We start from the raw sequence: 16,717 nt of genomic DNA on the forward strand, positions 1-16,717 counted from the left end.
TTGTAACATCAAATTAATCAAAAAATGATTTCTAGGTGACGGGACATTTCTATCAATTATACTCTTCCATTGACTTACGCCATCACTTTTTAAGGATTTCTTTTTTGGATCAGAAATGGAATGACCACTTTTTGCGCTACCTCCCGCTAATTCTACAAAAGTTGGGTACCAATCAACAGCATGAATTAATCTATTAAATGATTCGCGTTGTTTTGTTAAAATAAAAAAATTTATTGAAGAAACCTAAAACATAATAACATTTATTTAACACTACTTAACTAGAAGTTGTTATATATACTATAGCAACCTATTATGCTCAGGGTGGAATATCAAGGTTTATTGGGTTTAAAATCTTGAATCGAGAATAATAAAATTTAAAATCTCTCAAAAAATACTCTACAATTATAAATGTGAATTTAACTTATTTCTAACATATCCTTTTATCAATTTTAGAAATTTGGCGTGAATAAAACCCGCGACTCGTATTCCGCCTTCCCATAATGTGCCTTTGTTACCTCTTAGGGGATAGTTGTTACCACCTTGCAACACTTGACCACCATTCTAAGTTCATAAAAAATGTATAACAATTTAATTAATTAGAACTTTTTTAGTAAATATTTATTTTCGCATAAAATAGTAAAGTTTTTTAAAAACTTGAATTGTTATTCGTATCACTCCATAGAATCTTTGCGCAGACAGGTCATGGAGGTTTATTGTAATATGAAATCGTTTAAATTAAACATGAAAAATTTTGATATAATTTTTTTAATTTAAAGAATAAATCGATATTTTGTTCTAATTAAAGAAAAGAATTATCATAAATTATATTAATGATAGTGCTAATTATCATGGAGTAGTTTACTTAAATATAGAAATTAATTTTTATAATATAAAAGATGTATGTTATATGGCGTCTAGCTTCTATAAAAAAATCAAATATTTTTATTTTACATAAAAAATTCAACATATAATTGATAAATTTAGATATATTTAAAAAAATTCCCAAGGCCCGACCCGACCCTTCAAATTTTTTTAAAAATATTAGGCCTGACTCAGCTCCAACCCGATTCGGGTGGCCGAATACGGGCAGGGCCTAATTTTGCAGATTTCTAGATGGAATACATATTTCCTCCCTTTAAAGTTTTTCACATATAATATTAAAATTTTTGTTTCCTTAAAAAATGTTTTATCGATGTTATACTCTATTAATTTCAGAGAGAAAGATTTTGAATTCTAGATTTTAATTTCATAAAAAAACTTAAATATAATCATATAGAAATAAAAACAGGGTTTATCAATATATTTCGAATTATAGGAAATGTAAACATCTTAAGATTCATTTTTAACATTTGCCCATCGGAGACAAATGTTAAACATCAAGATATGCATAAAAATAAAATAGAAAGTTCATCAACTATAGAATAAAAAATGAAGAAAAAATTGGCCTGCAAATGGGAATACCTTTGCAGTCTTTTAAGAGTAAAAATAATATTTTTTATTTAATTATTTATTTTATAAGCGATATAACATTAACATAATGTTTTTAAAATAAAGCTATTTTTTGTTTTCACTTGCATTCGTTGCCATTATTTAAAAGTTCCCATTTTATTAGTTTGGAAAATGATAACTTTTTTAAATATAATTATGTAGTGATAAATTCGGAAGTCTACTAATAAATATGGAATTATTTTTAAAAAAAACGTATATATTTATATAAAATATGAAATTGTTACATCAGATGTAAAAACTATCAAAGTATCATTATAAAGATTTTCCCTTTGTAAAGCTCTCACAATTCTGCCCATCGATAAATCAACGTATGCCACCATACCTAATAATTTCATTTTTAAAATTTTAAGTCTCAACTATTGTATAAAAATAAAAAAATAATAATATATCATCAATTATTTATAAAGAATTCTTAATCTAAATATATTTGAGAAAATATATAAGTCGATCTTAGCCATCCTGACAATAACTTATCATTAAGACTAAATCTTAAACTCTATGAAAAGATAAATGGATGTTTATATATATATTAGAACCCTGATCGATATTTTTTCAGATCTGACCTGATCCCAAGAAAAAATTAATAAATTTTTGTCTAACTGATTCAAGAATTTTTTAGCAAAAATGCGAGTCTGATTCTAAATTTTGCTTTAGGCCATGGATCCGATTTGACACGATTTAACAGCTGATCGATTTTTACTTTCTTTATTAAAATCAATATTTCTTAAATTATTATTATGAACAATTAAAAATATAATAAATAAATAAAGAAAAATTGAACTCCAAATTTTAAAAATTGATCTGCTATTAAATCGTTTCCGATCGGATCCCACTGTGAATGCGGCCATAGAAATAAGTCCAAGTCCGATCTCAATTTTTGAAAAAAGTAATATATTCCAATTAAATTAAAAAAATTATAATATATTTCAGCCAATAGTCATTTCAACTAACGACAATTTTTCACAGTCTACATATATTTTTTTAAAAACTTTATCACGAAAAATTTTTAGCATAACAAACGAAAATCGCGTCTTAAACAAAAACTTCAATTGGAAATTTTTAAACACAATTATATACTTGTTTTTTAGGTACATTTTCATTATTAAATTAAGCTCTTTTTAGAGCCTTCGATACTATTAATATATATTTTTATTTAGTAATTTTATATATTTTTACATATTTTTATATAGTTGTTTTAATATTTTAGTGTTTTATCATTACCAATATCAATATCATCAAAAAATTTTAAAAATTAAATAATAAATAATAATATTGAAATTAATGCTCTTAAAAATGTTAGGAAAAAATAATTTAAAATTCTGTTTTAATTTAGAAGACAAAAAATTTAGATTTTTGATACTAATTTTATTAATTTTTAGCCACTTTTATGATAACTCCTTTGATTGTATTATTATTGGAAATTTTAAAATAATAATCATATTATATAAGATGATTTAAAATATAATATATGAAATATAAGTAAATTTTGCACATTTAATTTGGAATTTTCAAAGACCCTATGAAAGCACTTTTAGAATTCTTTCATGGTTAACATGCGTGACACGATGGGCCACGGCGTGAGTGAGAATATATTTTAAATTATTAGGCGTGACTGGGTGTGACGGGCCTTCTCAAAATTTTCACCGAGCGTGAACATAAATTTTAAGTGAATCACAGAAATGTTAATTTTAGAAATTGTTTTTTTATGAATATAAATTTGTAATCATAAAATTATATTATATATTTTTTTCTAATTTAATTAAGTTCTTTTTAAAAAAAGAATAATTTTTGAAAACAAATAAACTTTCGCATTTTATTAACAACATTTTTTTCCGCCTTATAAAATATTTCAATTGAAAGAAAAATAATAAATCTTATCAACTCTCTTTCGAAATTTGGTAATAAATAAATTTAATTTAAATATATTATATTTTCATTTATCTTTGCTAAAATTTTTATCAATATTAAAAGATAAGTTCAGATAATCTGAGCTAATTATTAAAAAATTTTTAACCTTATTCAAACTCTAAAAAACAGGATATTCTTTAAAACTAAAGATTTTTTATGTAGTTATTAAATAAGGTAGGCTTAATTCTAGATCCGAATTTAAAAAGTCATAATATAGGAAGATTATATATAAAACAACCTTAAAAATGCGAAATGATATAAATTAGATGATATGCATAAGTCAATGCCAACTATCATTTACTTTTTTTAAAATTCATCCTGCACATATAAAAGGCTGTATACTGTAAATGAAACATTTAGAGAATTTCTAGATTATTCTGATGAAGCATCAACGTCTACCGATGAAAGTTGTGAGGATGAGCTTTGATTTATTTATCACTAATAAAACAAATAACTGACAATATTTTGAAGTTTTGATAGCAGGAAAATTCATTTCCTTTTTGAGAAAATTAGCTAGTAAATTTTTATCCCCGGCAAGTTTGGCTTTTAGAGAAATGTTACTTTCTATACAGTCTCTAGAGGAAAGGCGAACACAATTATAATCAAAAAACATGATAAGGGAGACCAGGGCTAGTCGGCGCAATTATTGTCAAAATTATCATAGCTTTGAAAATAATGATCATATAAGATCTTACAAAATACCAATAGATACCTTAAACATCTACCTATAAATATATACTGTTATATTTTTTAAATATTTAATAATTATTTCTCTAAAAAGGTTTTAATAAAAGTAATTTTTTGAACCTATTAGCCCCGAACCCGTGGTTAGTCGGATCATCGATGGGCTAGTCGAATCAAGTGGTTTATTAGGCTTCTTATGGGACAAAAAGTTTTTTTTTCAGATTTTAATATATATCTATGATACTTTATTTATATTTCTATACAATTATAACAAATAAAATAACAATCTTTTTTTGCAGAGAACCACTCTACATTGAAACCAATCTTCAAAATTATGAAAACTTTTATAATCCTGTTTACATATAATGCACACATTTTATTAATTTTTTTTATTAATGTTAATTTTTTTTATTAATGTTAATTTTTTTAATAATAATTTACTCATAATTTATCTAACTATATTTAAATATATAACATCATTTAATTTTTTTATCAGGCTAAAATATAATCTGATACCTAAAATGTTCATATCCAATAAAATAAATTAATTTGAATCATATTATATTGTCAATTAAAATAGATATATATAAAAATATTTGTTTGCTAGATATAATTCATTTTAAATAAATTGATATTAATATCAGGCTAAAATTTATATGCTAAAATGTTCATATCTAATAAAATGTATTAATTTGAATCTTATTATATGTCAATTAAAATAGAGATATATATATATATATTTGTTTTCTAGATATAATTCATTTTAAATAATGGATCTTATTATCAGGCTAAAATTTATATATGCAATATATATAATATCTGTGACAAATATATTATATTATCACAATATATATATGAGGATTTTAGTTTGCAAGATATTTATTTTGTTCTGATATTATATTAAAATTGAAATGTATTATGAAAAATCACATTAATAAATTTATAGAATAGTTATTATTTTATATATTACATTTATAAAATATCATATTTTAACCTGTAAAAAGTGGTATTTTTCTTAATGAGATATCATTTTCATACAGTTTATAGCTTCTTCATAATCCTTTTTAGTAAAAATTTTCCTATTTTGAATTTTGCATATATATGTGGATACCATAATAATATAATAAAAATTGACTGATTGCGCCGACTAGCCACGATTCGACTAACCTCAATGGTGGTAATATTACTAATTTGATCTTAACATATAGTTATGCCTTATATATCAATCTGAAACTTTCCCAAATATTAAAATAGATATATAACTTTCATATAATATCCATTTTGTCATGTGTAAACTTTTAATTTTTTAATACAACTGTTGTAGTTTTGTATTATTATGATATATATTTGTACTTATATATTATAAAATGTCAATCAAAAAGAATATATTTTATTTATTAGTTATTTTATCGAGAATTGATATTCAAACACTTGGTATTTTTTTTGTTTACTTTTTTACTTTTGACTTTTGATAAATATATTATACGAGATAAATTTTAATGTTCATGTTTTATGAAAATGTGAAAATTATTTTAATTTGATGTTAATAATTTTTGAATCAGTTGGTGATTTTTTATAAAATGGAGATGTAAAATTTAATTGATATTAAATCGCGAATAAATTGAATATGATTATTAGATATAATTATGATTATGATTATAAAATCTTGAAATGAAAAATATATGATTAAGAATAAAGAAAGTCATGGAAAATATTATTTAAATTCGTGGAAATTAAAATTTTACATTTAAAATAACAACCTAATAATATTAAGTGAAAATATTGTAATTTTAAAGTCAAAAACATGTAATAACAGATAAAAATTTAAATAGCTAAATATTTAAAATTATTTTCATCCCCAAATATGGATATTATAGAATTCTATTTTAGAACTAAATTTCAATTCATAATCTTTACTGGTAAATAAAATCCTTTGAACCGACAAGCCCCTTGCCTCGACTAGCCCTGGTCTCCCTTACTCCTTTTTCTAAAATAGTAATTAAGTTTTGAAATTTTTTTAAAAAACCTTGAATTTTCAGGCGTGACGGGCATGGTCAAAAATACTGTCTATCGTGACAAATTTTTTTAGTAGTAAGCGTGAAAGGGCTTGAATTTTTTAATTGTCACCATGAGTGGGCGGGTCGTGAATAAAATATTATGCCCGCGCCTACCTCTAATCTGAACAAACACGTGTTATTTAAAAAATAGTCTCCTTAATATACCTAATAAGAGACACTCAGAATTGTTAAAGGATCAAATCAAAAGATCGCCGATCCCGAATTCGATCCTAAATTTGTCAATTTTCTCGGATTTAAGATCCTGACCTTAAATTGTGGATCGTTATCATTTTTTTAAATATTCGATCCCGATCCTTTTAAAAATTATTTTTTTACTTAAAAAGCAATAAATAAAATAAAAATTTTGAAAATTAAATTTAAATATTATTTAAAAAATATCTATCTACATCATATTTTATCAACCACCATTCCAACAGATTTTATATTTCAACAAATTCCCAAATTTTTTGTAAGAACAAGTTATATTTATTTATTAATTATAATAAATGTCATCCATTATAGATTTAGAAGATGATACATCTACTTCTATTGCAGGCGCGTACGCAGGAATTTGGTCTGGGGGGTGGGGGGATAATAAAAATTTTTAAGAAATATTATTGTTTTTTAAAAATATCAAGCATAAATTTATTAGGACTAATAACTATTTCTAATACACGATTTTAAATTAATGTGAATTATAAAAAAATTATATGTAAAAAATCACTTAAATGACCCAAAATGGAAATTTGAATTTTTTGAGCCTTTACACAAAAAGTTTCTGTTAATTAGAATATAAAAAATTTATATTTTTCTTTCTTTTTAAATTTTTTTAATGACCTTTATTTCTTTTTGTGAAATATATTTTGTGCGACCTTTAAAAAAAGATATGGTATTTGTATATGTAAAACATTAAAATAACTTTTCTTAAAGTAACCTTAAAACAAATTGTAAATGTGACTTTTCTTAAAGTAACCTTAAAACAAATTGTAAATTGTATATATGTAAATAGTATAAAAATAATAATATATATAGTTGATCTTCAGTAGTAATAGTAATAAAAATAAAGATAAATTAAATAAAAGATTTAAAATAAATTTTTTTCTTTTTCTTTACCTGCCTTCTATGAAAATAACAGTTTCTTAGGAATAATTGCATTTTGTATGTTATGTATTTACAATGTCAAATCCAATCTTCGTTGTGATTGAGCTAATTTTTCAATTATCTCATCCTTGCTTGTCGTCAAATGCCTATGAATATTCAAAAGATCCAAACCTTTCAATCTACTTTCAGATGTTGTACTTCTTGGTATGTTATTCAGAAACCTGCAGGCCCGGCCCCCGGGCCAGACAGTATTTTATTTTTTTAAATATACCCGGACCGGGTCCGAAATTTTTTTAAAGAAACACCCAAGCCGGGGCTGAATTATTTTAAAAAAACACCCAATCCGGGCTGTATTTTTTAAAACAGCCTATATTTGAAATCGTTATTATTAGCTATAAAAATCAAAAATAAATATAATTTTAAAAAAATCCGGGCCGGGCCAGAAAATTTTATTTTAAAAAAGGCCGGGCCGGGCCTAAAAAATTTTTAAAAAAAGCCAAGTCGGGCCTAAAAAAATTTTTTTAAAAAGCCGGGCCGGGCAGGAAAATTTTTTATAAAAACCCAGACCGGGCCGTAAAAAATCTTTAAAAAAAATCGGGCCGTGCCCTGCAAATGGTACTTCTGCAGGCATTTGTTATTCTTCTTAAAAAAGAGAATGTTCTCTCATTAGTTTACTAATGGGAAGAGTTTATAAACCCTTTTATTACATTAAGAATTTAATCTAAAATATGTTTGAAATAATGAAGAGCATCCATAGCATTTTTTGGGACTATATCAACCATAGTTAATCTTATAAACATAGTTATTCAGCTAGCAAGGCATAATAAGATACTTTAACATCTTCATAATAAAAATCTAACAAATTGTTTTTTTCTATCGCCATCTGAAAAAGGTTGGGAAGGCTTTTGTGGAAGTAATATTTGCAGATTAGTAAGTGCTGCATGATGAATTAAAAATTCATTTATTTGAGTTATAAATGTATCTGAAGAAATACTCTTCTACTGATCCTATATTAATGTTTTAACGATGAGCTTGCCTTGCTACAAGTCAAGGGAGACAAATATTAAACAAGTATAGCTCTGCTTTTGACTCAACATAAAAATATAAAATATGAAATTCTTCATCAACATTAGCCCTAATTTCCTTGAGTTCTAATAAAATGCTCTTCGCTATTCTCATCTTCTTAATCAAGTCAATGTCATGTTTTTGAAAAGTAATACTTAAAATAGTTGTATAATTAAATAATATATTCTAATGAGAAATAAAATTTGGAATAAGCATTGAATCCAATAATTTTCTTGCTTCTGAGGAAATATTTCTTTTAGGTCATTGTGATATTTCAGTAATAGCAAATAATTGGCTCTTCTAACTCCTTAAAAGCTATTACTGCTTGATGTCAGAGACTCTATCTCGTTGGACAATGTTGCAATTTTTTTTTCCCTGTTGGACAACAAGTTTCAGAAATAATTATTATTTGACTAGAAATTTAAAAATGGTAGATAAATTACGGCACTAAAAATTTGAAAATAATATGTAAATATTACGCCGGAAAACTTGAAATCGAAATTAATTGATAAAATAAATAAGTAGATAAATGTGATAATAAATGTAATTAAATATATATTTAATATGAGATATGAATAAATACTAACAAATATAAATTAATATAAACAATAATATTTTTGAAAAATATATCCGTCATCTGCATTTTTTGGCTTTGGGGGGGGGGGGGATTTGTTTCCCTGCCCCCCCCCTGCATACGCTAATGTTCTATTGATGTGACAGCAGATATAAGTGAGAATGAGAATCTTTTACCATTTCATAATTTACGTGAGAATTTACTTTCTGTGAAACGGATGGAAGTAACCATACAATGATCTATGCAAAATGCTCTTTATGCAAAAACAAAATATCATCTTCAAACATTAGCAGTTCAAACCTAAAGAGGCATTTAGAAGTAATTAATTCTTTTAAAAATACAATTTTTATTATTTGTGAAGATCATAACAATATGCATATAATAAAAATTATAGATTTCCTTCACTATATGATGACAGTAATATATTGGCATCAATAATTCACCCAAAATTTAAGCTTAATTGGCCTTTTATTAATCTGCCACAAAATTTGTTGCTAAAAGAAAAGTTAATTGCCCATTTAGAAAAGGGTCAGCCATATGCAGATCCTTCAAATGAATGCATGGATCGATACCTTTTTGGGGAAAAACTCGTCACAAAATGCTTTTTCCATTAATAATTTTTTTTATTCTAATGATGATTCAGTGAATATTTTTAATAATTATGTTAATTAAAAAAAAACATTTATTGAATATAACACACCTAATCCAGCGCTCCGGAGCGCTTGTTTAGTAAAGCTAAACATTTAATGAAAAACGTGGTTGTTTAAATGATGATAATTTAGAAAAAAATTTATTATTAAAGGCTAATTTAATTATAAAATATTCTAATTGTTATACTTATATTATATTATTCAATTACAATAAATTTATACCATATTTATTTATTTTTTATATTAGATAATTTTGCATCGATCAGAAATTTAAATAAGAAAAGGATCGTTATCGCAAATCTTTTTTTAAAAAAAGATCGATCCTGGATTTCGATCCTTTTTTTCATTTTAAAAGGATCGATTAACAAGCCTGGAGACACTAGATGCACCTCTAGTATACCGATCTAAGCTTTAGCCATATGGCTTTCAATTATTAATAATAAATAAATGATTTGTATAAAAAAATTTACTACAGTATATTTTTCTATCTTCATTTTTAATATGTTGACAACTAGGTACATAACGATTTTTTGGTATCTGTAATAAAGATAAATTATGTACGTTAAGAAGTTGTAATATTTAAATTTATAAAATTCAACTTAAATAGAACAAAAGAAGTCTTTAAAACATATCAAAAGAAGCTGGTAAGGATTTTAACTGATTTGCGAATATAATTCTTATTTTAATCATATTATATTTATTGTTGCCCTTAGATTTCTAATTATTTTTTTTAAATAATCTTTTAAGTTAATTTTCAACTTAATTTTTCATAATTATTGTAATTAAATATTTATTTATATTATTTATAAGACACTTTAATTCATTCGTTAGACATCAATGGAGTATAATAAAAAAGCAGATCATAAGGAGTGTTGTTTCATTGAAGTCTACTCTTCCATTTATTATTATAACAATTATCAGACCTGTTTAGAAGTGTTGCTAAATTCTTCTTCGAATTACAGATGGAATATATATTCCCAGCAAAATATTTCCCCGCCAGATTTAACCTCTACTCTCGCGAAGCCTCATAGAACTCGAAATTCAGCTGTTGATTGCTGCGAGAATATTTAAAAATATACACATTAAAAGAACAAATTTATTGGGTTATCCCAATAATATCATCGCTAGAATTGAAGGCGAAAAATTTCATGTCAAGCCATCTCAGGGGATTACTATTGTAATTTAGATATGGATTAGCTCAGTACAACTATATTTATATAAAAATTAAACGTGAACAACGATTTATTTAGTAAAACAAATAATCAAATGTAAATTATATCATAGAGAAAACGTGATGATTCAAAAAGTTAATTTTCCGTATAGTATTTTGAAGATAAAAACAAATAATCTATTAACTGATGATCTCATATAGTTATAAATCAATTTTGCATATTTGATTATTTAAATTTCCCATTATATTAACTTTTACATTTATAGCCGTAAAACAATATACAAACAGAAAATATAATATTATAAATAAAAAACCATTAAGATATGAAGTAGAATATATATAATATTACTACAATTACTATTTGCAGCTTTCTATCGATAAATTCAGAGTCCAAAATACTTCACTATCATTATACACCTAGGGCATTTCCAATATTCGAGAATGTTATTTGGTCTAATGTTCCCCTACAATATTCAAAATGAATGGGGAAGATTTGATAAAAGTATTTATCTAGATCGCTTTATTCGTTGTAAAGAGGATATGTACACATATAAGAAATCTCACTTTTGACAAATTTATGAAACCTACGCTCTCCCTATTAAAAAGAACGACCACCTGTTTATACCTCATTTATTGGCGATTCAATCAACTGTGCATTAAGGTCACACAATAGTAGGGGTTATGAAATTAATTATTCATTTTTAATGTAGGTGGCAGAAATTTTGATTGTGATATCGAAACATAAATGAAAGAATGTTGAAATACCAATTGTCATGGGTAAACCTACTCGAAAATATACATGGTATATTCATCATAGAGACAATATTTGAGAAAAATAAAAATCATCAATTGTGTAATTGTGTAATTGCGTTAATTATAATTATGTGTCTGGCTGGATATTACACAATTATAACTATTCGTCTTCACAATTACAGGTCCAAAAAACAAATATTTCCGTTCCGAAGCGTCTTAAGATAAAAAAAAGATAGAGGAAGATTACTAGAATTACCTCCACCCCCCCCCCTCCTCCTGATATGTGTCAACCCGGGGCATAAAAAATTTGTAAAGAAAAATGGCATAAATCAATTTTATTGATAAAAAGGTTAAAATAAAAAATTTACTTGACAAAATTAACTTTTATTAAATTTTGGGCTGACCAGCCCATTAAAATATTTAGCAATAGCTGTCCAGCCTGTAAAAAATTTCCTTCGGGCTTCTGGCCTGTCGAACATATCTTTAGTTTTCACTCCTCATTTATATAATAAAATTTTTTCTATTTAATATTATTTTGGTAAAAATGTAACCTGTAGAGGACTGTGAACGTTTTGGAACGCTAGATATATGAAAAAAGGCTTCCTGTTATCGTGGTTCTCTATAATTTCTATAGTTTTTTCTGTGTAAATTTCCTTTAAATTTGTTGAACAAATATTATATTTAATTTATGAATATATTCAAAGACAACGAGGTCAACTCGTTGGTAAATAAATCATAGTTTATTTATTAATATAAAGTTGCTTTTTTCACTAAACTGATGAATAAAGTCCGATGGCTTGAGGGTATGGTTCATAATTATTATGAAAATCGTATCCACTGAATCGAGTACCATTATCCAGTACACCAGCTGTTAAATTGAATTTAATGCTTAGGTATGAATATGATTATGTTATAAGATCAAATATCTATTATACTAATATATTATTTATATTATAATATTGCATTTTACATTGCAAAGTTTCATTTCAAACATATAGTGTATTCTTTAATTTCAAACCTGTAAAGTAACGATTATCGTTTTAATATGTAAATTAAGTCTAAAATGAACTTTATAGGTTTGAAATAAAATTAGACATTTTAAAATTTAAATTATATTTTAAAGTTTCAAATAATACTTTATAATATGAAATGATACTCGAGATAAAATGAAACTTATTAATATAAGATTTATCATCACTTGTTCATCTATTTCATTTAAAAACTAATCCTACGAATAAATATTCATTTTTATATAATTCATGTATATTACTTCCTTATTTATAATTTAGGGGAGACGGGGGTAGATTGGGACACTTTTTATTTAAATCTGAATAAATTCAATTAATCTGAAATAAAACATATCAATCCTGAAAGTATAGGCTATTTGAAATAGTTATATTTTTTAACCCAACCTTGTCGTATTTTGAATAGTTGGTCCACAAAATAAATTAGGGTCTAAATATAAAATATAATTATTTTTTGATATTATTATAATACTAGAGGGTTTAAAGGACATTAATATATAATTGAATTTAGATATTTTAAGTAATTTTAAGAATTTTGTACAAAAAAAATTAAAATATGTTAAAATAGACTTTTCGAACGCCTTTAACTCTCTAAGGCGTAGAGCGTTTCTAAATCTTATCCTCACCCTCTACCCAGAATACTCACAATTTATCTTCGATTGTTATGGCATCTTCAATTTGGAGATAGATTGATTCCTTCTAGCGATGGAATACAATAAGTTGACTCTCTAGGTACCTTTTTGTTCTTTCCGAGCATTAATAGCCTTATACAAGGCATAAATGAGCAATGCAAACTAAATCTTTATAATTGGTATATCGGCGATGGTATACTAGGCGGCCTACCGGATAAAGTTATGAAGGCAAACAAAATAATAAAATCCAGCGAGAGCAGTTTTGGACTGCGAATTAATCAAAACAAGAGCGAATATTGTCCTCTTAAGATCATTGACCTTAAGCATGATCCTATATTCAATCATACACCATTGAACGCTTTAACACATCTCGGATCTCCAGAAGGTAAAGATGAGTCTTTTATTAAGTTCTTCGCCGATATTTTACGAGAGATATCCCTCATGCGCGAAACACTATCCCGCCTCCCTGCCCACCAAGCTTTCTTCCTATTGAAGAACCACCTTATAATCCCAAGATTTTATATTTACTCCGATCGTAACGAATCTTTCAATACGATGTCAACCTCTCTGCGCATGAGCTCGAGATTAAACGCCTCAGAAGATATACTCAATCTTAAATTTGGAGACCTATCTTAGTTACAGGCTACCTTACCAACAAAATCCGGCGGCATTGTCATGAGGTCGTCTTCCCTACTTTCCTTTAGTGCGTTCATCCTCTCGCCTCTCTTGCGAGGCTATCATACACACACTCACAAAACATCCTCATCGGCACTACAGAAAGACTTGGATAAACGTCTAGTTGGCAACTCCGTTGCATACCTTAAATCGAGAAGCCAACCCGAGGACCATTTTCTACTCTTCTCCATTTCCGCAGACCCCGGGTACCAATTTCTCAAGGTTTTCTTATCGCAAAACCTTGACCAGCTCCTAAGCAATGATGAGCTACGTCCTGCCATCGGTCTTAGACTTAATTGTGGTATGGTAATACCCTATCACTATATCCTCTGTCAGACGTCTATCAACTCCAGGCCGTAACGCTTTGCTCTGCAAGCGCTGTAGAGGCAGATTCGTTAGGCATTCAAAATGCAATGATACTATTGCCAGGGCCCTAAAATCTGCCAGCATCTCATCAACCTTCGAACCTACTAACCTTTACAATTTCATTGGAAAGTGGCCTGATAGTTCTACCATGATATCCCTTGGAAGAGGGGGGAATTCCTAACTTGGGATTATTCATGCATCGATCCTCTTGCTCCTTCCAGTATAAATAGAGATGTTCTACTAGACGCCGAGAGGAATAAGCTAAATATTGGCCATCGCTTCTACCAACTATACATTACTACCACTAATCGCCACCACTCTAAAATCACACGGCTCTCACGCCCAGGCCTTCTTTAAAAAGCTGGGAAAACAGATTTCTACTAGGACCGAGGATCTCAATGAGGGATTCTACTTACGTCAAAGGTTAGCCCTAAACATAATAAAATGAAACTAACTCAGCTTTATACTCACAATCGAAACTCCCTAATTGAACATCCTATGTATAGAATAGACTTAGGCTACTTTGTTCCCAATTATAACGTTGGCGCTAAAAGGAAACTTGGATCTCAATCAATAAAAGACAGCAAAAATTAATGACTTTATATAAAGGGTTTCCCATTCAAAAAAGGAAAAGTCCCAATCAAAAAAGGAAAAGGTTCAATCAAATAAGGAAAAGGTCCAAACAAAAAAAGAAAAGTGTCAACAGAAAAGGAAAATTTCCAAAAAGATAGGAAAAAGTCCTATCAAAAAAGGAAAAGTGTCAAACAAAAAAGGAAAAGGTTCAATCAAAAAAAGAAAAGTGCCAATCGAAAAAGGAAAATTCCCAAAAGGAAAGGAAAAGTGTCAATCAAAAAAGAAAAATTCCCATTCAAAAAAGGAAAATCGTAATTTTTTCTTTCTTTCTTTCTCTCTTAAATTTTTCTTATTTTTGTTATTCCTTCTTAATTTATTTAAAAATTTTTGCCATTTCTTTACGTTTTTTTTCTTACTGTATCTTTTCTCAATTTATTTCTTAATTTTTTGCGATTTTCTTTACTTTTATTTTTCTCACTATATCTTCTCTCAATTTATTTTTCTTCTCATTTTTGATAATTCTTTTGTATTTTTAAAAATAATTTATAAATTTAGGTCTATTTTTTTAACAATTTTTTACTTTTTCTTTTCATAATACATACAATATTCTTTTTATGATTTTTACATACATTTCTAACCTTTTCAATCTCTTTAAGTCATTTTTAATCTTTATTTTTTTGAAAATTTCTCAATTTTTTTACTTCTCATTTTTGATAATTTTAAAAATAAGAATTTAAAAATGATTATATTTTATTAACATATCGTTTGGTATTACAGCTCAAACTTATTTAATTTTAAAAAGGTTCATTATAACCAAACGATTAATTTAATTTAGCAATTGTAATTATATTGTCTGCCAAAAATATTAAATATAATTTTAAAAAATAATTATCAAAAATGAGAAGAAAAAAATTGAGAAATGCTCAAAAAAATAAAGATTAAAAATGACTTAAAGAGATTGAAAAGGTTAAGAAATGTATGTAAAAGATTACAATGAAAAAATCATAAATATGTATGATGAAAAGAAAACGTAAAGAATTGTTTAAAAAAATGGATCTAAATTTATAAATTATTTTTAAAAATACAAAAGAATTATCAAAAATGAGAAGAAAAATAAATTGAGAGAAGATATAGTAAGAAAAATAAAAGTAAAGAAAATCGCACAAAGTTAGAAATAAATTGAGAAAAGATACAGTAAGAAAAAAAACTGGCAAAAATTTTTAAATAAATTAAGAAGGAATAACAAAAATAAATAAAAATTTAAGAAAAATTAATTTAAAAAAATCACGATTTTCCTTTTTTGAATGGGAATTTTCCTTTTTTAATTGACACTTTTCCTTTCCTTTCGGAAATTTTCCTTTTTCGATTGACACTTTTTCCTTTTTTGATCAGACCTTTTCCTTTTATGATTGAAACTTTTCCTTTTTTGATTGGGACTTTTCCTTTTTTGAATGGGAAACCCTGTAATCGTGATTTACTAATATTATATATTTTTTCCAATAATTGTGAAAATTATAACTTATTTATAATCATTTTTTACTTTATACTAAGCTTTTTGATTAATTGAATAGTTTTTAGTTAATACAGTGTTGTGATGATTTGATGAAACATATTGACGATTTAATTAAAACTCATCCATATAAATTATTTTCTTTGCAAAAATAATTAAAATAACAAAAGGAGTAATAAAAGAATTTTCAATAATGCTTTGTCTATATTTTAATTATTTTTGCAAAGAAAATAATTTTATATGGATGGGTTTTAATTTAGTCGTCAATATGTTTCATTAAATCATCACAACACTGTAGATTGAAATAATATTAGTTAATTAATGAATATAAAAAGTAAAACGAAATTGTAATTGAGATTATATTAAAAATTTAATATTTTAGATTCATAAATATTCATTGAAAATTATTAGCATTTGTTTTAATCAAAATAAAAAATATTTATGCAATAATCAATAGGACCAAC

General features: G+C 26.1%; 1 protein-coding gene across 1 annotated transcript in view; it reads right to left on the reverse strand.

The window, feature by feature from the left end:
- Positions 1 to 402: 402 nt before the first annotated feature.
- The window catches only part of LOC135924281 (arylsulfatase B-like), a 33,132-nt gene continuing 16,817 nt past the window's right edge, over positions 403 to 16,717 (reverse strand). The window contains exons 6-10 of the mRNA XM_065459336.1: positions 12,249 to 12,340; positions 12,024 to 12,125; positions 10,019 to 10,085; positions 1,734 to 1,831; positions 403 to 561 (exon numbers count right to left, since the gene is read on the reverse strand). Coding sequence (XP_065315408.1) covers positions 403 to 561; positions 1,734 to 1,831; positions 10,019 to 10,085; positions 12,024 to 12,125; positions 12,249 to 12,340 — 518 coding nt within the window. The remainder of the gene's footprint in view (positions 562 to 1,733; positions 1,832 to 10,018; positions 10,086 to 12,023; positions 12,126 to 12,248; positions 12,341 to 16,717) is intronic.

The sequence above is a fragment of the Gordionus sp. m RMFG-2023 genome, chromosome 2 (assembly GCF_954871325.1).
Source record: "Gordionus sp. m RMFG-2023 chromosome 2, tfGorSpeb1-WG-v2, whole genome shotgun sequence".
Lineage (NCBI taxonomy): Eukaryota > Metazoa > Nematomorpha > Gordioida > Chordodea > Parachordodidae > Gordionus > Gordionus sp. m RMFG-2023.